This window comes from Hyperoodon ampullatus, assembly GCF_949752795.1.
Source record: "Hyperoodon ampullatus genome assembly, chromosome: 3".
Taxonomy (NCBI): Eukaryota; Metazoa; Chordata; class Mammalia; order Artiodactyla; family Ziphiidae; genus Hyperoodon; species Hyperoodon ampullatus.
The window spans coordinates 19,202,922-19,226,782 of NC_136916.1; the positions used below are offsets into that span (position 1 = coordinate 19,202,922).

Sequence of the window (23,861 nt, forward strand, 5' to 3'; positions counted from 1 at the left end):
TCTCCCGTTGGGGAGCACAGACTCCGGATGCGCAGGCTCAGCGGCCATGGCCCATGGGCCCAGCCGCTCCGCGGCCTGTGGGATCCTCCCGGACCAGGGCACGAACCCATGTCCCCTGCATCAGCAGGCGGACTCTCAACCACTGCGCCACCAGGGAAGCCCCCAAAAGACTTTTTGATTTATGGCTTGCCTGCTCCAATGAAATGAAACACATGATTCAAATAAAAAGTCGTGATATTTCTGCTGTTACAAATACTTATAAGAAAACCAAACCAATACAAGAGGGTTTTAAATATAAATTACACTCTATAGTATGGGAAGGAAGCAGTGACTGAAAGAAGGGACATAAACACGTATTCCTGCTAAACTAATCTCTTTATTGTGCTTTAGTGTATGCGATCTTCTCTGCTTTACTCAATCGCTTGGCACTTAGAATTCCAACATGGCCACTTCAAGATATTTTTAATAACAAATACATGTACTCCCACATATTCTTTAATCACCACTCTCAGATGTTTCTGTTGAGTCAGACCTTTACATTATGTTGTTTAATAAAATGTGGTAAGTTTTGACATGTATGATTTTATCATATAGGTAGTATAAACCCTCAGCAAAAAAAATTCAGTATTTATCTCCAAAGGAGAAAACTGAGTTTTGACGTGCAGTGAGGTTTTTTTTCCTTCCAGTAATAGATTTTTAAATTCGTTTGTTTGCTCTTTTGTGTAAGAGGAGCATTGACTGAGTTTGAAAGATAGGCAAAAATCTGTAGATAGTCTCCTTTAAAAGAAAAAGAGATGAGCCCTACCCCCAACTGAGGCATTAAATTACTTTGCCAAAGTCACACTTTTAACTTATCTGATTAATCTGATGAATTCATTTGGTAATTTATCAGATTCAGGGTTACAGAATTGTATCATCTCTTTTGGTGCCATGAAATGATAGGAAATGCCACTTTAGGGGCTTTGGACAAATCATTGAACCTTTCTTGGTTTTATTCCCACTATTGGTAAATAGTGGGGCTAAAGTAGATAATTACTTATATACCCTTTAGCTATAAAATTTCATGGTTATTGAATGTGAAATTGGGAGGCATTACTCATTTTCCAGAATTCCACACTAACTAACAATTCATCAATTTCACTCTACTCCTGTTTTTTGGTAAACTTTGGTTCATATATTTTAGTGAACACCATCACTTTTTTGATATTCCCAGGATCCAAATGAAAAAAGAATTGTAAAAGGCAGTGGGAGAAGAATAGCTTCAGTGCAGAAAGAAGGATGTTTCCTTTTTGTTACTCAAGCACCAAGGTGTCACATCCTCTAAATTTGGCTGTTTAATGCAAAATCCAGGTGGTAAAGACCAAAGAGGACAAATTTTGTGTCTTTGTCTCTTTATTTCTCTATCTCTGCCATCAGACAGGGAAGAGTGGATGTGAATAGCTGCACAACATTAAGAAAGCCCTTTTTGAAATTTTAAAAATTTTATTTCTTTTCCTCAAACAGAAAGCAGCAGAATTTACAAAAATTTCAATGACTTGTAATTAAAAAAATTAAAGTAAGCAAAAAACTATTTTTATTGCTTAAAACCGGGGCAAACTCTGAGTCAGGTAATTAATGACAATGAAAAGGTCTTTATAATGAATAAGGTAATAACAATTATATGTAGTGTCAAACTTTCATTAAAGGTTGAAGAAGCAAAGAAGAAGCACAAAAGTAGTGAAATGGAAGTATCAGAAAACATACATGATGCTGATGATAGTGGATTAATTCAACAGAGAAAGAGCAGAAAAACGAATAACCAACAGTTTCCTACCATGGAGAATGAAGATTCTGATAGGTAAGCCTATGTCAGTATTTAACAATAGATAATTGTTATTTTCCTATAAAACAAGTTCTCATTTGAGCTAATGTTCATGATTAACAAATTTTATATTTTACTAGGGTTATAGTTATTTCTAATACTCTTGTCCTTTAGCCTTAATACTACAGTTAATTGGTTAACACACCACCATATTACAGTATTAGAGTATTCTGGATTTAACTGTATACTTACCTTTACCAGTGTGTTGTATATTTAAATATATTTTATGTTACTAATTAGCGTCCTTTGATTTCAGCTTGAAGACTCCTTTCAGCATTTCTTGTGAGGCAGGTCTAGTGGTGATGACCTCCCTCAGCTTTGCTTTGTTTGGGAAAGCCTTTATCTCTCCTTCATTTCTGAAAGACAACTTTTCTGGATAGAGTATTCTTGGTTGGCAGTTTTTTTCTTTTAGCACTTTGAATATGCCGTCCTACTCTCTTGAAATCCATTGATAGACTTATGGGGGTTCCCTTATAATTTACAAGCCTCTTTACTTTTGCTGCTTTTTTTTTTTTTTTTTTTTTGCGATACGCGGGCCTCTCACTGTTGTGGCCTCTCCCATTGCGAGCACAGGCTCCGGACGCGCAGGCTCAGCGGCCATGGCTCACGGGTCCAGCCGCTCCGCGGCATGTGGGATCTTCCCGGACCGGGGCACGAATCCGTATCCCCTGCATCGACAGGCGGACTCTCAACCACTGCGCCACCAGGGAAGCCCTACTTTTGCTGCTTTTAAGACTCTCTCTTTGTCTTTGATTTTTGACAGTTTTGTTATAATGTCTCCTGGCGAGGATTTCTTTAAGTTGAGTTTGTTTGGAGACCTATGAGCTTTAGGAACTTGGATATCCAAATCTCTCGCCAGGTTTAGGAAGTTCTCAACCATTTTTTCTTTAAATAAGCTTCTGCCACCTTCTCCCTATCTTCTCTTTCTGGAACTGCAATGATTTATGAATTATTTCTTTTGATGGTATCTGGTAATTCATGTAGGCTTTCTTCCCACTTTTTCATTCTTTTTTTCTTTATTCTCCTCTGATTGGATAATTTCAAAGCTCCTATCTCTTAACTCACAGATTCTTTCTTCTGTTTGATCCATTCTGCTGTCAGTGCTCTTTATTGCATTTTTCCTTTCATTCATTGTATTCTTCAGCTCCAAAATTTCCATTTGGTTATTTTTTATTATTTCTATCTCTTTGTTAAACTCCTCATCTTGTTTGTGTATTACTTTCCTGATTTTATTGGGTTGTCTCTCTGTGTTTTCTTGTAGCTCACTGAGTTTCCTTAAAACTACTATTTTGAATTCTCTATCAGGTAGATTGCAGATTTCCATGTCTTTGGGATTTGTTACTGGAAAATTATTGTGATCTTTTGGTAGTGTCATGTTTTCTTGACTTTTTTTATGTTACTTGAAGTTTTGCATTGCTGTCTTTGAATTTGAAGTAGCAGTCACCTCTTCCAGTCTTTAATAACTGCCCTCTCCAATGTATCCCAACTTGCATTTTTTTGTTCCAGTGGTATGCTAGCACTTCTCTGCTGGAAACCTGGATTTCCACAAAGGCTCTCTCGTCTGTGGGTGATTGTCTAAGACAGTGTTTTCCAGGGGTTCCCTGGACGTTGCTAAGAGTGGCTGGAGCCAGTTCATGGGCCATGCAGGGTCCACAGCTGGGGTGTGGTCTGTATGTCTGTTACCACTTGGGTGGGCAGGACTCTTCCCAGGTCCCTTGGTTTATGGTGCTGGATCCTGCAACTGCCACAAAGCCACTTTTGTCTGTAGATAGATGCCAAATTGTTGCTGGTGGTGGAGGGATACTATGAGGTACCTATTTTTCAGCCCTGATGCTGACATGACCCCAACATGTGGGTGTTTAAAAGTAAATTTTCCCCCCAAGATATTTCCTTGAGTTCTTCTTTCATGTTTTATGTACCTCATGTTATTTTAAAAAATCATGCAAATTAAACATTATTATATATCAAAACAAAACAAAAAAATATGGTAGAAATCTAATTATTACTCCCATGTCTAAGAGTCATTGCTTTTAGGCAGTGAACTTCAGCTTTTCATTGTAGCACTTGAGGTTCTTCAGAATGTCTTTCCAGACTCATCTCTCTGCTTCCTTCCACGTATTTTGTACTTTTCCTTCCAAGTTTCTAGGAAACACCTAGACTCCATGTGTCTAATCTTTGTGCTCACATTCTAATCACCAAGCAGAATGATTTTCTCCATTTTCTTTTCCTCATGACCTCCTCTGTTTATTTAACCTCTTCTGTAAAGCTTTCCTATGTTCACTTATAACTTTCATATGTCAACTCTTACATATCACATTGTATCATAATTGTGTATCTGTCTTTGAAGCAAGAATTTGTATTTGCTTGCATATGGTTGGTACTTCATAACTGTTTTGTGAACTAATAAATGACTTATGATGGGTAAGAGTTGGAATTTTACAAAAATTGGTTTTTTATTCTTTATCAGTAGAATTATTAGAAAACATTGGCTTTTTAATGGATTTTTTAAAGTAGCGGTCCTGGTGTACATATGAAGGAAGTAAAGAAAAATGAAAATGAAAAATGGACATCAAAAGAATGTGTGATTACACCAATGTTTGAGAAGGCTGATTCACTGATTGGGGGTCTGCTACACATGAAGGATGACAGCAGTTTAAGTGGAGTAGATCAGGATGATGGCAGGTAAAATCTACAAATTCTTTTAGGTCAAGAAATATTAGCACTGAATACTTTTTCTGGAAATAGAACAGCATAATATAGTGTACAGGCCATGACAGGAGTATTCTCAACTATACCAGATGAACGCTGCTGAAAGGTTAAGATGAGGACGAGTGGCTTTGACCAGAAGTAGTTTCAATAAATATTCCCCATGGAAGCTGGACTGTAGTGAATAAGTATAAACAGCTCCTTAGGGAATATTTACTGGGAAAGGCAATAGAGAACTGGATGGTAACTGAAGAGGAATGTGGAGTTCAAGGGAGTTTCCTTTCTCTTTTTATGTTAAGATGGGAGTTTTTTAGAGTATGTTTGTATGCTGTTGGAAATGAGCCAGTAGAGGATGCATTTATTCAGTTTAATCTTGTTTGCATGTCCAATATTAGAAAGCTTATTGATTGTATTACATTATCTTTAAAATATTATAGTAAACTAATTGTACATAATACTTCTATTCACGTATAGTTTTATGGTAAGGTCTTGTTCATTGATTTTGAAGTGTAATATTCTTATATAATTGAATATGCAGATGAGTACTTAAAAGTTATTCTATCATACATAGATTTTAAAAAATTATATAATCATAAATTTACAAACATGTAGGCCATACTGAATAGGATTTAATCATTCCTTGATAATTCTAGATGACAGTATCATCATGAGTGGCTATGGTTTTGTAAGGTACTCTAAAACAGATTATGTTAACTTCATAGTGGTTTAGATTCCAGGGAAAAGGGTAAGATTTTGTTTATATTTGATAGGAAAAAAACTATTAACAATCTATCACAGATTATTACTTTTGGATTATAAAGTTCTAAATTACAAAAGTCATGCTTCCTGTACCAAAAGTGTCATTAACACGTATTGTGCGCTAAGTATATGTTGAATGTATGAATAAACAGCTGAATGGGTGAATGAATGCCTGTTGATGAATTTCTTTACAAAAGCAAATCTTTATTGAAAATAGAATTCCAATATTGCCTAGGTCTAAAGTCTTTTTATTTTTAAAAAATATATGTAAGATTCAGAAATTATTATTTATAGTTATAACTAGACATGGAATAATAATACAGATTCATTTGCTATCATATTACTTAAAAACACTTAAAAATAAATATTACCTTCTCATCATATTGTGAAACACAAGTATTGAAGCCAGATTTCCTGGGTTTGAATTCTGGGTCAGCTGCTGATCTGCTGTATGGGCTTGGGCAAGTTACTTAGCCTTTCTGTGCTGCATTTCTTCCTGTGTAAAAAGGACCTAATGTATTACCTCTCTCCCAGAATTGTTGTGAGGATTAAAATGCCTTTAAGACATGTAAGGTGCTTATAATAATGCATAGCAATTACATAGTAAGTCCTCAAAAAGCTAATATCTTGATTATTAAAAAAGGGTTTCTTTCATATAAGGACTTAATACTTTCCAAATAGGTTTTAGTGCCATAAAGTTAGTTTTTATTGAAAATGACAATAACAAAAAACCCTGGTATATTTCTTCCTATCAAATAATGCAAGTAACATTATGTTTTTCCTTTTCCTTTGATTGTCAGCTTAATCTAATTTAATGCTTTGTTAATATTATTATGGTGTATTTTCTTTGTCCTTTAATGTTACTCTTTCTATTTATTGTTTAATCTCTTTTATAGAAAATTAATTACCAATGCAAATATTTTATGTAAAAAACAATAGGTTTAGGTATTCTTTGTATTTTAAGTATTTAATATTTGCCTGAAAAGAATTGTTTGTTGTTTTAGGGCTACAAAGGAAACATCTAATGAAAAGAACAAGGTAGAGTAAAAAATTAATTATAAAAAATATTATCCTGTAGTAAAAAATTACTTTGTGAAAGGTATAGTGGAAAAATAGAAAATCTTCCTTTGTTGTAGAAACATTTACTTTGAAAAAATAATTTAGAAACACTGTTGATAAAATTATCCCTTTGATAAAAAATCTGTTCTTTTAAGAAGTATCTGTGTTGTTGCTTTAATAAAGAGATATTTATCACCTCTGTACACTTAGTATATTTTATAAGTATTTTGGGGACATTGTGAAATAGTATTTTTTATTTGTAGGTCAAAGAGCAAATTAATTCTATGGATGACCTTGATGACTTAAGTCAGTCATCTGAAACAGCTTTTGAGGATTGCCAGATACTTTACTCTAATTATAAGAATTCCATGTTTCTAATACAACAACTTGGCATGGAGTGTAAAGGTAGGACCATGGTATAAATATAAAGCCTTTTTGTGTATACTGTTGTAATATTTGGTAGAATTCACCAGTGTAGCCATTTGGGCCTGGAATTTTCTTTGTGGGAAGGTCTTTAAGTAGGACTTTAGTTTCTTTTTTAGATATAGGGCTATTTAGTTTATTTGTTCTTTTTTTTTTTTTTTTTTGCGGTACACGGGCCTCTCACTGCTGTGGCCTCTCCCGTTGTGGAGCACAGGCTCCGACGCGCAGGCTCAGCAGCCATGGCTCATGGGCCCAGCCGCTCCACGGCATGTGGGATCTTCCTGGACCCGGGCACGAACCCGTGTCCCCTGCATCGGCAGGTGGACTCTCAACCCCTGCGCCACCAGGGAAGCCCTATTTGTGCTTTCTTGATTGAGCTTTGGTATTTTCCCTCTTTCAAGGAATTTACCCACTTCATCTGAGTTGTCAAATTTATTTACATAATGTTCATAATATTACTCTGTCAGTCTTTTAATATCTATAGAATCTGTAGTAATTTCTCATTACTCATTTCTGTGAAATTGGTAATTTGTGCCTTCTCTCTCTTTTTTTTTTTCATTATCAGCCTGGCTAGAGGTTTATCACTTTTATTCATCTTCTGAACATATTTGGTTTCACTGGTTTTTTTAAAAATTATTTATTTATTTATTTATTTTTGGCTGTGTTGGGTGTTCGTTGCTGTGCTCAGGCTTTCTCTAGTTGCGGCAAGCGGGGGTTACTCTTCGTTCAGTGTGCAGGCTTCTCATTGCTGTGGCTTCTCTTGTTGTGGAGCATGGGTTCTAGGTACATGGGCTTCAGTAGTTGTGGCACGCGGGCTCAGTAGTTGTGGCTTGCGGATGCTAGAATGCAGGCTCAGTAGTTTTGGCACACAGACTTAGTTGCTCTGCGGTATGTGGCATCTTCCTGGACCAGAGAGCAAACCCATGTCCCTTGCATTGGCAGAAGGATTCTTAACCATTGTGCCACCAGGGGAGTCCCTCACTGATTTTTCCATGTCTTTTTTGTTTTGTTTGTTTTGTTTTTTCTCATTGATTTTTTCTTTGATGTTTTTTATTTCCTTTCTTCTGCTTGCTTTGGGTTTACTTTGCTCTTTTTAAAAAAATATTTATTTATTTATTTTATTTTTGGCTGCATTGGGTCTTTGTTGCAGCACGTGGGATCTTTTGTTGCAGCACGTGGGCTTCTCTCTCTAGTTGTGGCGTGTGGGCTCAGTATTTGTGACACTCCAAATGGGGTGTGGGCTCCAGCGTGTGTGGGCCCTGTAGTTGCGGCATGCCGGCTCTCTAGTTGTGGCTTGCGTGTTCAGTAGTTGCAGCGGGCGGGCTTAGTTGCCCCATGGCATGTGGGGTTTTAGTCCCCCGACCAGGGATTGAACCCGTGTCCCCTGGATTGGAAGGCAGATCCTTAACCACCGAACCATCAGGGAAGTCTCCTAATTTGCTCTTTTTCTGGATTTTTATGTTGGAAGCCAAGTCATTGATTTGAGACCTTCTTTTCTAGTATAGACATTCAGTGCTATAAATTTTCATGCAAGTAAGCAGCATTCCACAAATTGTAATATATTATGTTTTCATTTTTATTCAGTTCAAAATACTTTGTAATTCCTCTTTTCATTACCTCTTTAATCCAAGGATTATTTAGGTGTGTGTTATTTAGTTTTCGAATATTGGAGTATTTTCCAGAAATATTTTTGTTCTTGATTTCCAGTTTGATTGCTTTGTGGTCAGAGAACATACTTTGTATGACTTAAATCCTTTTGACTTACTCCTTTATTTTATAACCCAGAATATAGTCTTCTTTTGGTAAGTGTTCCATGGCTACTTGAAAAGAATGGTGGTGTTCAAGTCTACAGTATCCTTGATGATTTTCTGCCTGCTCTTTCTATCACTTATTCATTGAGGGGTATTGAAATCTCAGACTGTAATTGTGGATTTGTCTATTTTTCTTTGCAGTTCTCTCAAGTTTTGCTTCATATATTTTGAAGTTATTAGGCGCATAAACATTTAGAGTTGTTATGCTTCTTATTAATTGACACTCTTATCATTATGAAATGACCTTGTTTATTGCTGATAATGTTTTTTGCTCTGAAGTCTACTTTGTTTGGTATTAATATAGCCAGTCTAGCTTACCTTTGTTTTGTCACATGTTAGTGTGGTATATCTTATTTCTAACCTTATTACAAATTTATGTTTGTATGTTTAAAGTGCATTTCTTATAGGTGGCATACAGTTGGGTCTTGCTTTTTGATCCAGTCCGACAATCTGCTTTTTCTTAAAAATTAATTAATTAATTTATTTTTGGCTGCGTTGGGTCTTCATTGCTGCACACAGGCTTTCTCTAGTTACGGCGAGTGGAGGCTACTCTTCGTTGTGGTGCACAGGCTTCTCATTGTGGTGGCTTCTCTTGCTGTGGAGCACAGGCTGTAGGCCCATGGGCTTCAGTAATTGTGGCATGTGGGCTCAGTAGTTGTGGCGCATGGGTTTAGTTGCTCCATGACGTGTGGGAGGACCAGGGCTCAAACCTGTGTCTCCTGCATTGGCAGGTGGATTCCTGACCACTGTACCACCAGTGAAGTCCCTGACAATCTGCTTTTTAATTGAGGTTTTCAGACCATTTTCACTTAATGTGATTATTGATACAGTAGGTATGAATCTGTCATTATGCTGTTTGATTTCTGTTTATCCCATCTGTTCTTTGTTCCCCTTTTCTTTTTCTGCCATCTTTTAGATTAATCAAGTAATTTTTATGATGTAGTTTTATTTCTTTTTTGTTTTTTTGGTTTATTAACTGTAACTCTTTTGTTTCACTATTTTAGTGGTTGCTTTAGGGTTTACAGTATTTTACTTAGGGTTATCACAGTCCACCTTCAAGTAATATTGTACCACATCATATATAGGATAAGAATATTACAAAATAGTTTACTTCCACTTCTTTTCTCCTTGCCAGATCCTCCTGGATCTGTGGGCTTGTGGTTTTCATTAAGTTTAGAAAGTTGTTGGCCATTCTTTTCTTCAAATATTTTTTTTCTGTTTCTTTCCTCCACCTCTTTGGGGCATTGTATATTTAGCCACTTGAATTCCTGCAGGGAATTAAGGTCCCGCATGCTGTGCGGCATGGCCAAAAAAAAAAAAATGTATTTGTTCAATGTATGGATGAGTGAAGGTGAAAATGCACAGTGCTTTATACATAAAAATTACTCATATATTTTATTTCTATCTTTGTTTTCTTCCTAATGCAGATTCTGTTAGCTTATTGAAAATTCAGGATGCAGTTCTTTCATATGAAAGATTAATAGAACTTAAAAAAGATCACTGTGAACTACTTACAGGAAAAAATAAAAAAATGGAAAGTAAGGTTACTGGGCTACAAAAGGAGCTATCAGAAACAAAAGAAATGAAATCACAGTTAGAGCATCAAAAAGTGGAGTGGGAACAAGAGCTCTGCAGCTTGAGGTATTGAACATCTTGGTTTTAAAGAAATATTTGAACTGTTTTTATTTACTGTAATACTACAGATGTGTATTTACTTTAATACTACGGGAAGTTTTATAATTGCTAACTTACCTGCTGGGATTTTACAGGGGAGAAAACTTCATTAGTATTGTGGAGTGTGAAATTCTTGGAAATAATACAGCAAGTTCTTAACAGTGGATACTTCTACTAATAATTTAATGTATATATTTCCAAATCATCATTTTCATGGCCATACAGAAGTTCTCCATACGAAGCCTCATTTTTTTTGTAATCTCTCTTTTTTTTAATTTTATTTTTTTATACAGCAGGTTCTTATTATCCATTTTATACATATTAGTGTATACATGTCAATCCCAAGCTCCAAGTTCATCCCACCCCCCTGCTTTCCCCCCTTGGTGTCTATACGTTTGTTCTCTACATCTGTGTCTCTATTTCTGCCTTGCAAACCAGTTCACCTGTACCATTTTTCTAGATTCCATATATATGCGTTAATATACGATATTTGTTTTTCTCTTTCTGACTTACTTCACTCTGTATGACAGTCCCTAGATCCAACCACATCTCAACAAATGACCCAACTCCGTTCCTTTTTATGGCTGAGTAATATTCCATTGTATATATGTGCCACATCTTCTTTATCCATTCGTCTGTTGATGGGCATTTACATTGCTTCCATGACCTGGCAATTGTAAATAGTGCTGCAATGAACATTGGGGTGCTTGTGTCTTTTTGAATTATGGTCATTATTTTTTTAGCAAATTGAATTTCAGTTATTTTTCATTTTTCTGTATTATATTTAATGCTACAAGGAATGTCTCTTCTGTAAATTCATTTCTACATTTCTGATTATTTATTTTGAATAAATTCTTTAATATTGTGTTATTTGGTTAAAGTATGAGGACTTTTAAAAAAGGTCTTTGATCCATGTTTCTAAATTGTTCTCCAGAAAGTTTATATTACTTTACACTCCCACCCACAGAAGTATGAAATGGCCATTTTTTTCAAGACAAAATTTTTTTTTAAATTTATGTAGTTTTATTCTTAACATATGCATGGATGAAATAGAAGGTAAAAATGGAAGGTGATTACTGATTAGTTTATTCAATATCTCTTTCATACAGAGATAAAATTAGTTCACAGGTTTGTGCTGAAAGCACAAAATACTCTCTATTTAATTAATTAATATGGATCCTGCCTTACGGGATTTAAAATTATTTATTAAATAGATAATAATCAACAAGTTGAAAATGTTGCAAAAGAAGAAACATAAAAAGTGTAGGGCAACAGATATTAGACTCCCTAGCCTAGTCTTGGATTACAGTGTCTGAAGATATATGTTCTGTAAAAGGCATCTGCAGATTTTATCTGGCACTGTAAGTCATTTAGGGGTACCTGTAGTATTTTATGAAGTTGAAATTTTATTTCTAGTGAACTTATAAACTTGTTTCTAAACAACAGCTTCTCTTTTTAACTAGTAACTAAATTATCTGTCCTAAAGGAGGAGTAATTATGACAGTGTGGAAAACAGGGTAATTTTCAGCCTAACTTCACTGAATAATTTCAAAATTTCTTTCCTACACTATTCACCAGAGTTACTCTTGACTAAAACTTACTTAAGTGGCAGAATGTTTTTCCATTGCTACCTTTCAAGTATATATATCTTTATGAAGAGATTGAAGTGAGGAATTAAAAATATGAGACCTAGAAAGGAAAAAAAAACTGGAGAACAGAAATTTCATTAGGATACTAAATCAGCAGGTGAAGAGCCAGATCATAAAATGAACTTTTTATTTTCTAACAAAACACATTTTAAGGTAAGCATATTTAACTGCAGATTCACCCTAAAACAAGAAGAAGAGAAGAGAAGAAATGCTGACATGTTATATGAAAAAATTAGGGAGCAGTTAAGAAGAAAAGAAGAGCAATACAGTAAAGAAGTTGAAATGAAACAACAACTTGAACTCACTCTCAGAGCACTAGACATGGAACTGAGGACTGTGAGAAATAATCTGAATCAGGTAAGTTAATCTTTGGTGAAAATTTCAAATTTCCAACAGTATTTCATCAGTATTATTTGTAATATCTCTTTGATTTAATATGTATTATTTAGGTTTAAAACAAATAAAAAGTGTTATCTCATCCTAAATATGAACTATGACATTTATAGCTTAAATTATTAATTTCTTGCCATTCTTAGCTTCTAATACATGCTCTGTGTATGTTTTCTGAATCGAGGAATGGCAGGTAAATTGAGCTTAATGATTAACATAATGATTGGCATTTTTGGTCCATTCGAAAGTAATATTCTTAATTCCAATCCATGTGTTAATTTTGGCTTTTCTATGTTAAAATACAGGGTAAATTGCCTTGAGACTGTGATGGAACTAGTTAAAAGCTTTGTAAAAAGATTTTCTTTCACAATACTATATCTCCCTGTATTTTTGCTCTGTGATACGTTTAGCAGTCATTTAAATTAAAATCTTAAGTTATTCATGTGGGATAAATATCCTTGTGTTTATTTTAAAAGGCTACTTCCTTTTAACAGTTTTTTTTTTTTAATTCTGCTCTTAAGCTTTTGACTTTTTTTTTTTAATGGTATGAGACCAAAAACCTCATGAAATGTGTCTCCAGGTTGTAGAAGAGCGAAATGACGCTCAGAGGCAGCTTTCTCGAGAGCAGAATGCCAGAATTTTACAAGATGGAATCCTGACCAGTCACCTTGCCAAACAAAAGGAGATAGAAATGACTAATAAGGAAATAAATTCTCAGGTATTTTCTTTAATCATTTTCAAATATTTGTGGATATGTATCTGTATATGTATATATTTTAAAAACCAATACTACACATCACAGACAGTGTAGAGGATATTTAAAACCTATTTAAGTATATTTTGGGAGGGGGTGACGTTTCTCGTCCATTGGATATTTAATATTTTTAATTCAAACATAATTGAATTATATTTGATCAAATTTAATTCAAGTAGTATTTTTAATTCAAATCCATTTGTCTGCAACAGTCAAGCAGTGACATACAATAGCCTCATCCAAGGAGAGGCTTTTAATATTTTCCATAGGAACTGATGAACTTTTCATAATGTCAAAGCTATTGCTACCATCTAGAAAAGTCTGCACCCTGATGGCGGTTTAGGCAGGGAAGACCATGTGTGCTCCACCATCGACCACACTACCCGACCAAATCCCAGCACTGAATATGTTCTTGCCCTCTGCTTTGGAGTGAACATGTCAATCACTATGCACCTCATCATTTTCAGTGTCTAAATCAGAGTCTGTTCTTGGCTTCACTGTCATTTCTTTAACCAGTACCCCATCAATGACATTTTCACATCACTTACAATTTTTCAGTATCTTAAAAGCTGCAACATTAGTTGTAAAAACATTTTTTTTTTTTTTTTTTGCGGTACGTGGGCCTTTCACTGTTGTAGCCCCTCCCATTGCGGAGCACAGGCTCCGGACGCGCAGGCTCAGTGGCCATGGCTCACGGGCCCAGCCGCTCCGCGGCATGTGGAATCTTCCTGGACCGGGGCACGAACCCGTGTCCCCTGCATCGGCAGGCGGACTCTAAACCACTGCGCCACCAGGGAAGCCCATAAAAACATTTTTGAGCACTTAAAAAAAAATTATTTCCTTAGAATAAACTTACAAAATTACCAAAAAAAAAAAGAGAAAACCCCAAAACAAACAAACAAAACAACATTATGGTTTTTGGCAGTGATTTCACTTCCTTGATAGATTAATAGAGAGGTTAGTTTATCCCTTCCACTGATGGTAAGGAGGAAAGGTATAGCCAGTTCAGAGACCGTCTTTCGGATGTCATTCTTCTACTTGTGAGAAAATTAACACTTTGCTCCATGTAGTGTCCTATTTCAGTACAAGGAACTTTTGAAAATAGTGATAGATATGCCGTAATATTTATTTAGTGATAATTTATTGATAAGTATTTTATTTTTAGTGAAACAGTTCATTGTATTTCCCCCTACCTTACTATTTTAAGCATTATGAAGAGAGAATATAAGTTATTGCAACAGCGAATAATCTCACGATTTTCTAAGATCTCTATAAATTTTACCTTATTTACCACTAGTGTATGCACCATAGTGAAATATAAGGCTCATTTCATATTTATATGTTTGTACTAGAGAACTAGCTGTGGTTTGGTGTAAGAGGACTCATAGTAAAGTCAGAAGACCTGGAGAAAAGCCTGCAGCTTGCTTGTATTTTTGACTTCCTCATTTCCAGGACTGTCATAGCTAAATGAGTTAATTGATGTTTGTAGAAGTGCTTAGTACAGTTATCAGTAGATGTAATTCTTGTAACTGACTATAAAAATATTAGAAACATAGAATATTTATGGAATATTCTCAGGAAAAAAAATTTTTTAGGAAATTTAATCTGTCGAAATATATACAGAGGTAAGGCTTTTACTATGGGGTAGCTGTATAGGTTAGATAGCAGATGTAATTTTTTTTTAAGCTAGCAGGTGGTATTTTATTTTATTTTTTATTGAAGTATAGTTGATTTACAATATTGTGTTAGTTTCAGGTATACAGCACAGTGATTCAGTTATATATATATATATATATATATATATACCTTTATAGATTCTTTTTCCAAATATTGAGTGTAGTTCCCTGTGCTACACAGCAGGTCATTGTGGGTTACCTGTGTTTTATATAGTAGTGTGTATATATTAATCCCAACCTCCTAATGAATCCCTCCCCCTCTTTCCCCTTCAGTAACCATAAGTTTGTTTTCTACGTCTGTGAGTCTCTTTCTGTTTTGTAAATAAGTTTACTTGTATCATTTTTTTAGATTCCATGTATAAGCGATATCATATGATATTTGTCTTTCTGTCTGGCTTACTTCGCTTAGTATGACAGTCTCTAGGTCCATCCATGTTGCTTCAAATGGCATTATTTCATTCTTTTTTATGGCTGAGTAGTATTCCACTGTATAAGTATATCACATCAGATGCAATTTTTAAGTGTAGTCAGATTTATTAGTCTTTTATTTTAAGCCTTCTGGGTTTGTTATAATTTAGAGAAAGGCCTTTCCAATTCTGAGCTTCTTAAGAATTCTCCTGTGGTTTCTTTTTTACTTTCATGGATTCATTGTCTTCAGTTAAATTTTTGAACTTTTGAAGATTTCTGCCTGTAAGAAGTCTGAGGTTTGTATCCAACCTTATTTTTTCCAGTTGGATATCCACTTATTGCAGCCTTTTCATTGTATAAACATATAGGTTAGTCTTTCAGAGGAAATCATGAAATGTCCATTTATTGAGTACTAGCTAAAAATTTCCTTTATTTCACTTAGGTGTCCGATAGTCCTGAAAAAGAAAAAGATCTGTTACATAAAAACCACATGTTGCAGGATGAAGTTGCCATGCTAAGACTGGAAATAGACACAATAAAATGTCAGAACCAGGAAAAGGAAAAGAAATATTTTGAGGACATTGAAATTGTAAAAGAAAAGAATGATGATCTTCAAAAGACAATAAAACTGAATGAGGAAACATTAACAAAGACAATATTCCAATATACTGGACAGCTTAATGTTCTGACAGCTGAGAATACAATGCTAAACTCTAAGCTGGAGAATGAAAAACAAAGCAAAGAAAGACTGGAAACAGAAGTGGAATCCTACCATTCTAGACTGGCTGCTGCCATACATGATCACCATCAAAGTCAGACATCAAAAAGAGACCTGGAACTTGCCTTCCAGAGAGCAAGAGATGAGAGGTTACGCTTGCAGGACAAAATGAATTTTGATGTGTCTAACCTGAAAGATAACAATGAGATGCTTTCCCAGCAACTTTCTAAAGCTGAAAGTAAATTCAGTAGCCTAGAAACCAAGCTCCATCACACGAGGGATGCTCTCAGAGAAAAGACTTTGGTGTTAGAACGTGTACAGAGAGACCTAAGCCAAGCACAGTGTCAAAAGAAGGAACTTGAACACATGTATCAAAGCGAACAAGGCAAAGTGAATAAATACATTGGAAAGCAGGAATCCTTAGAAGAGAGATTATCTCAACTCCAGAGTGAAAACATGTTGCTCAGGCAGCAACTGGATGATGCGCAAATCAAAGCCGACAGTAGAGAGAAGACAGTAATTAACATCCAAGACCAGTTTCAGGAAATTGTGAAAAAACTTCAAGCTGAAAGTGAAAAACAAGGTCTGATGCTGGAGGAAAGGAACAAGGAGTTAATCAATGAATGTAATCATTTAAAAGAGAGAATGTATCAGTATGAAAATGAGAAAACAGAAAGAGAAGTAAGTATCCAAGAAGAGAAATAATTCTCAGACTTCCTGAAAGAAAATTCAAAGTGATTCTGATTATGGCTAAATGTTGAATCTAGTTGAATATAAATAATATATAGACTATAAATCTATAGACTGTAAATCAGCCTAAAAGCATACCTTGTATCCAGCAAATAAAGAATTAGACCTGAGAGGTGCTTTACTTTGAGTAGAGACATTGTGTCACCTATGAAATTTTAAGAGATTAAGTTATAAATTGTTAATGGGTATAGACAGGTATTAGTAATTTACTCTTCTACTGCTAAGATAATAATTTTAATCTTTATGTCACCACATTTTAGTATCATGATGAAGCAGATAAATGAAACGCTCAGATCTAAAATGAATTATTTTGAAATTAAGGTTCAGTTGTGTGTATTACCTTGACAGTCAATTCCAGTTTTCCCAAATGAACTGATGTGTCGATGCCATATCTCATAGTACTTTTCCTTCAGTAGCTTGTCATAACTTTTTAGTTGATATAATTTTATTTTTATTCATGTCAATTTGAATTAATTTGGGAAATAGTTCAGCCTCAAACCATGTATTCTTATGACCTCTCAACTCTTTAAAGACATCTACTTTTCATTAAATCATAATTTGGGATTAAAGTAGTGAGCTTTAGCAAAACTATACTTGATTTAATCTTCCCACTTCTATTTATAATTTACTTGGAACATTTCTACAAATAATTTGCTCATAATTCTCATTTCAAGGCTCAGTTACTATCATTTGGATATAAATCTGTCCAATACAAAGAGAATTGTAGCTCTCTGTGACTTATTAATTTGGCATTGGACTCCCATTTTCAGACTAGTGAGGGGTGGCAGATTCATGAGTAGCAGGAATAGGGTGGAGGACAGGGTCATAGGGGCTGCTATCGGGAGGCAGAGGGAGGCCCTGAAGGTCTTATTTTAATTCTGGGAATTAAAATGGGAATGACCTCATTTTAATTCTGAGATAGGAATCTATTGAGCACTGGATTGAATATGTGAGGATCTCTGAAGTTAATCGAAGCCTCCAGTAGAGAAGAGGGAAGATGTTCCCACCACTCGTCCCACCTACACACCCATTTCTTTCTGAGACTTGAGGAGGTCCTCAAGCTCAGCAAATTGATCGGGAAGGGCGGGGAGTGGATGGTGGGACTGAATCCATTGTCTAAGTAACTTAATAGTGATAAGGCCGGAGGGTAACACCTTCTGTGTCTTAAACCAAATTCAGTGAGCAGGAAGGTGCACATACAAGAAGAAGGAGACAAATTGATGTCTCTGGTGATAGTTTTCAAAATACATAGGTTGGAGTTATCTATTATTAACATAACTTAATAATAAGGTAATTTATAAAATCAGTGACAGAGTATCTTATTAGGCACTTGTGAGACAACTTCAACAAGAACTGGCTGATACCCTAAAAAAGCAATCTATGTCAGAGGCTTCACTGGAGGTCACGTCACGTTATCGTACTAATTTAGAAGATGAGGCACAGGATTTAAAGAAAAAATTACGTCAAGTCACAAGTCAGGTATGTATGAAATTTAACGTGTCAATACTTAATGTATAGGATAAAGTGTTTTAGGACACTAATTTTCATGGACGGCTTTCTTTTGTATTTTCGTTACAAGTAAATTTATTACAAGTTTGTTATCTTTATAATGCACTTGTTTCTTAAACTCTGACTTTCATTCTGTTATTTGCATTATATATTTTTTCTTACAATATTTACTCTTAGGAAAGTTGAGAATTGTGCGTGATTCCTCACAGAAGTTGAGAGACTTTTTTTTTCTATTAAACAGTATTTTTTAGTGATATCTCTACTACCATGATGAAGCAAGCCAGATAAAATCAGAGGATAATGTTTAATGGAATGTTCCATAAAATTGTCATTTTTCATCTTCACTTTCGTGAATGGATATAGTATCTGTGTATATTTATTTCATGGATTTCAGAATAACTTGTGCAGAAAGGTCATTATACAAACCAGTTGAAGTTAGGCATTGCCTTCATTTTCTTTTCATTTTAGATATATTGTAAAAGCATAGAGATACTCAGATCGTGTATAGTATGTACACCCAAAATAGAAAATTAAGAAAATTATCTAGATCCTGCCATTGTATTTTTAAGAAAACTATTGAGATAATTCACATATCATATAATTCACCCATTTAAAATGTGTAGTTCAATCTCTCCTTGTATATTCAGAGAGTTGTGCACTTGGCATCAATTATAGAGCATCTCCATCACCCCCAAAGGAAAACCCTGCATCCCTTAGCCGTCACCCATGACCCCCATCTCCTTCAGCCCCAGCAACCACCAGTCTAATCTCTGTCTCTGTAGATGTGCCTATTCTGGGTATTTCATATAAATGGAATCACACAGTATGTGGTCCTTTGTGATTAGCTTTTCTCATTTGACGTAACATTTTCGAGGTTCATCCATGTTATAGCGCATATCAGTACTTGCATTTCTGTTTATTGTTGAACAGCACGTTATGTGGCTAAGCCGTTCATCCATTCATCAGTTGATGGGCCTTTGGGTTATTTCCACCTTTGGGCTGTTAATAATGCTGCTGTGAACAGTCATTTACAAGTTACTGTGTGGACATAATTTTTATCTCCCTGCTGTTGGATTTTATCCTCTGAGTTAATTGGCTGATTTCACCTTTTCTTGGCCTTTACTCATGCTGTCCTTTCTGTCTTTACAGTTTCTTTTCCTCCTGCCTAATCCTCCATTTATTCAGACCTGGCCCCCAGTCTTCTCCATGAAGCTCTCTCTCTGACTGTCCTAGCTCTCATTGACCCTGTCATCTAGTCTGTGAAGAACAGTTTAGCCCTTAATTTTACACTGTTTTAATTTTTTTCATGAGAGAGAATCTCGTCTAAGTATAAATTTGTCTAACAGGGAATATTTATTGATATGCACGGCACCTGTCTTGCATAAATTGAAAATATTTTAGCTTAACAGTTGCTAGGATACAATTAAGTACTTTATACCATACCAATCATTTTTTCTTGGAGATATTGATATAATAAATCTTTTATTAAAATGTATTTTAAGCAATTAAATATGCAATTAAAAGCTCTTAATCTAATAGAGGAGAATTGTTCAATTAAATGCTCTTTTTTTTTCCCCTCACTCTGGAAAAAAAAATCTAAATTTGCCTTCCTTCATTATGCAGCCAGAACTGGGGATTTTCACATTTGTAGCACTTCACCAACTGTAAAGCTCTGTGGATAGCTTCTCCGACATCCATACCACATAACCTTAATTTTCTCATCCGAGTACTTTCTAGACATAAACAGTTGCTGGGAGTGAATTGATTCAGAACTTTGATTTAGCAATAGGATGATATTTCCATGCCAGTGACTTAACCCTTCCTCTGATGGTCATGTAAGTTATGTACCACTCAATCCAGGAGGTGCTATTTGCATATTAGTCCATGATCACTGCCCACTGAGTGGTACAGAGAGGTGGTAACTTATAAATTATTATAAGTGGAAAAAAGGACTAGTGGAATCAGTGAAAGTTTTTGAAGTACTGGGCACATACATTCTGGTCCTCATGCTCCCTGTTTACTGCCAATTTCAATGGTATGGAGAATGATTTCAGTGTGACTTGTACAGGAGACCACTTCTGTTGGCATGCCATCTGCCTAAAATATCAAATTGTTTAAACATAAAATACAGCAATAGTAATAATTCTGATTGTAAACACTTAGCATTTACTATGTGCCACGTACTTTTCTAAATACGTTATGTATACCCCCCCCCAATTTAATCTTCCCGACGTCCCAGTGAGGTCAGTGCTATTATTATCTTCATTTTACGGCTGGAGAAACTGAGACAAGAAAATTTAAGTAATTTGCTCAAGGACATACAGCAAATAACTGGTGGAATTGGGACTCAGACCCACGCATTCTGGCTCCTGTGTAGATTCTACCTCTCACACTAGTCCCTGAAGCATCTGGTTGTCACCAACAGTAGTATGTAGTGTGAACATTCATAATCACTGGAAGAGCTGTGGTCATTCACATATGTGGATATTTAAAATTATAGTTGGGTATAGAGCGTGGAGTAAAAAATATAAATGTCTTCCCCCATTTGGCCAATTTATAAATTTGTGTATTTATTTGATAAAATATAATTTAAAGCATGAATGATGTTGTGGTTTAGTACTAGAGGTCAGTAACTTGTAAAGGGCCAGATAGTAAATATTTTAGGCTTTGTGGTTCACAAGGTGTCTGTTGTAGCAACTCAACTCTGCTGTTGCAGCAGGAAAGTAGCCATAAACAATATGCAGATGAAAGACATAAAAACAGATGATGGCGGATTTGCTAGATTATCAGTAATTTAAAAAAATTTTTTCTCCTTTTAGTTGCAAGAAGCACAGGATCGACGTACAGAGGCCATGAGATGTGCTGAGAAGACGCAGGATCACATCCAAAAGTACAATTTAAAGCAGCACAGAAAATAACTTACGTATAAGTATAGAGCAGATAAGCAGTATAGTATGAGAATTATGTCAGTTATGACAATAAATACATCTTTGTGAAGCTGGGTAAACATTTCAGCTTTGAGCTATTTTGAAATGCATAATTTTTCTCCATTATTTCTAAATTTTTCACATTATCCACAGAACACAACTAGAAAACGGCACAATTGCCAAATCATCTACTTTTCAAAATTCTAAGAACGTATGTAATTGAACCTGCAGGTGTTTGTTCAGAAAATCTGTGGTATTTTAAAATCTATGTGTGAGAATAATTATTTTAAAATATGCATTTTAGGCTTGAAATTGAAAATGCCGAGTTAAAAGCTACAGTCAAAAAGCAAGCGGACAAAATTGAAGAGTTTCAGAAAAACCTGTTAAGTACAAGTTCAGTAAGTCAATCTCTTAATTTCTGTCATGCTGAAAAGGAATTTTAATGTTTTTACTAGTAATATATAAGAATATTTTGGACAATATGAAAAGTCTCATTGATAAAAGAGTTTATTTTTATATTGATACTACTTGCTACTAGTAGCATAATTCCTCTTTATAGAGGAAGTTGACTGAAATAATAAAATTGATTTTTATAGTAAGATTTTAATTAAAAAGATTGTGACAGTCCAAAAGCAATATTTTATATATACCACATTTTGTTTATTCATTCATCTGTCAATGAACACTGTGATTTTTCCACCTTCTGGCTATTGTTAATAATGCTGCTATGAACAGTGGTACACAAATATCTGTTTGAGTCCAGAAATTTGAGTAATGATTTGATCTAGAATTCTGAATTTCCCTTGTAATCTAAACCCTCCAGTGCTATTTTGAGAATGAATTACTTTTAATGTTGTAGTTCATTTTCTTTATCAAGAAGGAATACTAGGTCACTATGCAAGCATTTTTCTGAAAGGAATGTATTTTTTCCTTTCTTGGATTTTAGTTTACTTTATTTTTTAAAGATTTTTTTGATGTGGACCATTCTTAAAGTCTTTACTGAATTTGATACAATACTGCTTCTGTTTTATGTTTTGGTTTTTTGGCCAGGAGGCATGTGGGATCTTAGCTCCCTGACCAGGGATCGAACTTCCTGCATTGGAAGGCAAAGTCTTAACCACTGGACCTCCAGGGAAGTCCCCCTTTTTTCTTTAAAAAAAGAAAAGAGATGCCAGTGAAAAAGTAGAAATGGCTGCTCAATCAGGGCCTTACATAGTAACAGGTGCTCCTAGCATAGCAAGTTCAGGAACAATTTTTTTCCCAGACAGTTGAGTTAATCAGCCTTTCAAAGGTGTAACAGCCAGTCTCAGAGAAGACTGGTGTGTAATCCAGGATTCCAATTTATAAGTGTATAGTGAAAGCTATGTAACTATTTACCAAGCAGAAAGGGATTCTCCTGCCGTTTATACTCTCCTTTGTAGGGGAAGCTACCTATGATTTAAAAATCAGAAGATTCTATTGTGAACCCTAAGTTGGAGGGATGAGGTAGATGCACCTACCAACTCGTTTCTTTCCATCACAATAGTTAGATTCATGCAGTGTCATTATACAGATATACCTGTCAGGGGAACTAGAACATTCTATTGACTGGCCCTTATTGTGTTCAAAGAAACATTGAAAATTATTTTTTCTAGACTTGATATGCATTAGTCACATTGTATTAGCATACTTTTCATACAAGTGACAATACAATATGTTGACAAAAGGAGTCTCATGTGAATGAGAGTGCCAGATGTCCCCTTACATTGTCACACAAATCTATTCGGGTATCAGAAATTGAAAATTTTGTAAGGATACCCCACACTGATTAAGCGTATTAAAAAATAATGAGGGATTTTCTGTAGATTCCTATAGAAATGAGTTAGGATTATGACATAGAATTATTGGCCACTTTAAGGTCTACACAAATCAAAAATTTAATGAGACAGCTTTTCACCAACTCAGTCAGTAGCCCTGGCTTCTCCTAAAGTTCTCATCTCAGGAATCCCCAGGCCAGAGCCAACCTGAGTTAAGATATATGGTCAGCACAGTGTTGAGATGAAGAATCTGGGCTGGGAAGAAGAGAGAGCTCTAGCTGACTCAAGACTCCAAACAATATAGTTGAGTTCACCTGAAAGGAGTGTCAGAAGACTCCCATAAGGTCAGGTCTCTATGGAATAGGAAATTATTCAAAAGAAAACAAGGGCAGGGACTTCCCTGGTGCAGTGGTTAGGAATCTGCCTGCCAATGCATTGGACATGGGTTTGATCCCTGGTCCGGGAAGATCCCACATGCCAGGGAGCCACTAAGCCCGTGCACCACAACTACTGAGCCTGCACTCTAGAGCCTGCGAGCCACAACTACTGAGCCCATGTGCTGCAACTACTGCAGCCCACGTTCCTAGAGCCTGTGCTCTGCAACAAGAGAAGCCACTGCAGTGAGAAGCCCGTGCACCACAGTGAAGAGAAGCCCCCACTCACCTCAACTAGAAAAAGCCCACACGCAGCAATGCAGATCCAATGCAGCCAAAAAAAAAAAAAAAGAAAACAAGGGCAAATAATTGATAATCTGATCCTTTTGAAAAACTTTCGCATTATAAAAGAAAATAAAGACAAAGTATGCTGGTCAACATCCTAAGGGTGAGGGTGCCCCCCAAGATTAGAAAATAACACTACACTCAAAGTAACACCAATAAGAATAAACATAAAGTGTCCAAGAATAGCTCTGTACAAGGATAATCCACACCGAGTAATGGCTCATGAGTGTGGCTGAGGATGTTGTCTATGAGGAGCAAGAAGGGGGAGAGAA

The 23,861-nt window shown here is 35.5% G+C and overlaps 1 protein-coding gene across 1 annotated transcript in view; it reads left to right on the forward strand.

Moving 5' to 3' along the window:
- Positions 1–23,861, forward strand: part of ANKRD26 (ankyrin repeat domain containing 26) — a gene marked incomplete at its 5' end in the record, with an annotated part of 63,700 nt that overhangs the window by 18,871 nt on the left and 20,968 nt on the right. Inside the window, 11 exons of the mRNA XM_079699053.1 lie at positions 1,686–1,837; positions 4,376–4,543; positions 6,331–6,364; positions 6,649–6,790; positions 10,047–10,260; positions 12,116–12,299; positions 12,913–13,050; positions 15,613–16,569; positions 17,965–18,117; positions 20,967–21,037; positions 21,379–21,472. Coding sequence (XP_079555179.1) covers positions 1,686–1,837; positions 4,376–4,543; positions 6,331–6,364; positions 6,649–6,790; positions 10,047–10,260; positions 12,116–12,299; positions 12,913–13,050; positions 15,613–16,569; positions 17,965–18,117; positions 20,967–21,037; positions 21,379–21,472 — 2,307 coding nt within the window. The remainder of the gene's footprint in view (positions 1–1,685; positions 1,838–4,375; positions 4,544–6,330; positions 6,365–6,648; positions 6,791–10,046; positions 10,261–12,115; positions 12,300–12,912; positions 13,051–15,612; positions 16,570–17,964; positions 18,118–20,966; positions 21,038–21,378; positions 21,473–23,861) is intronic.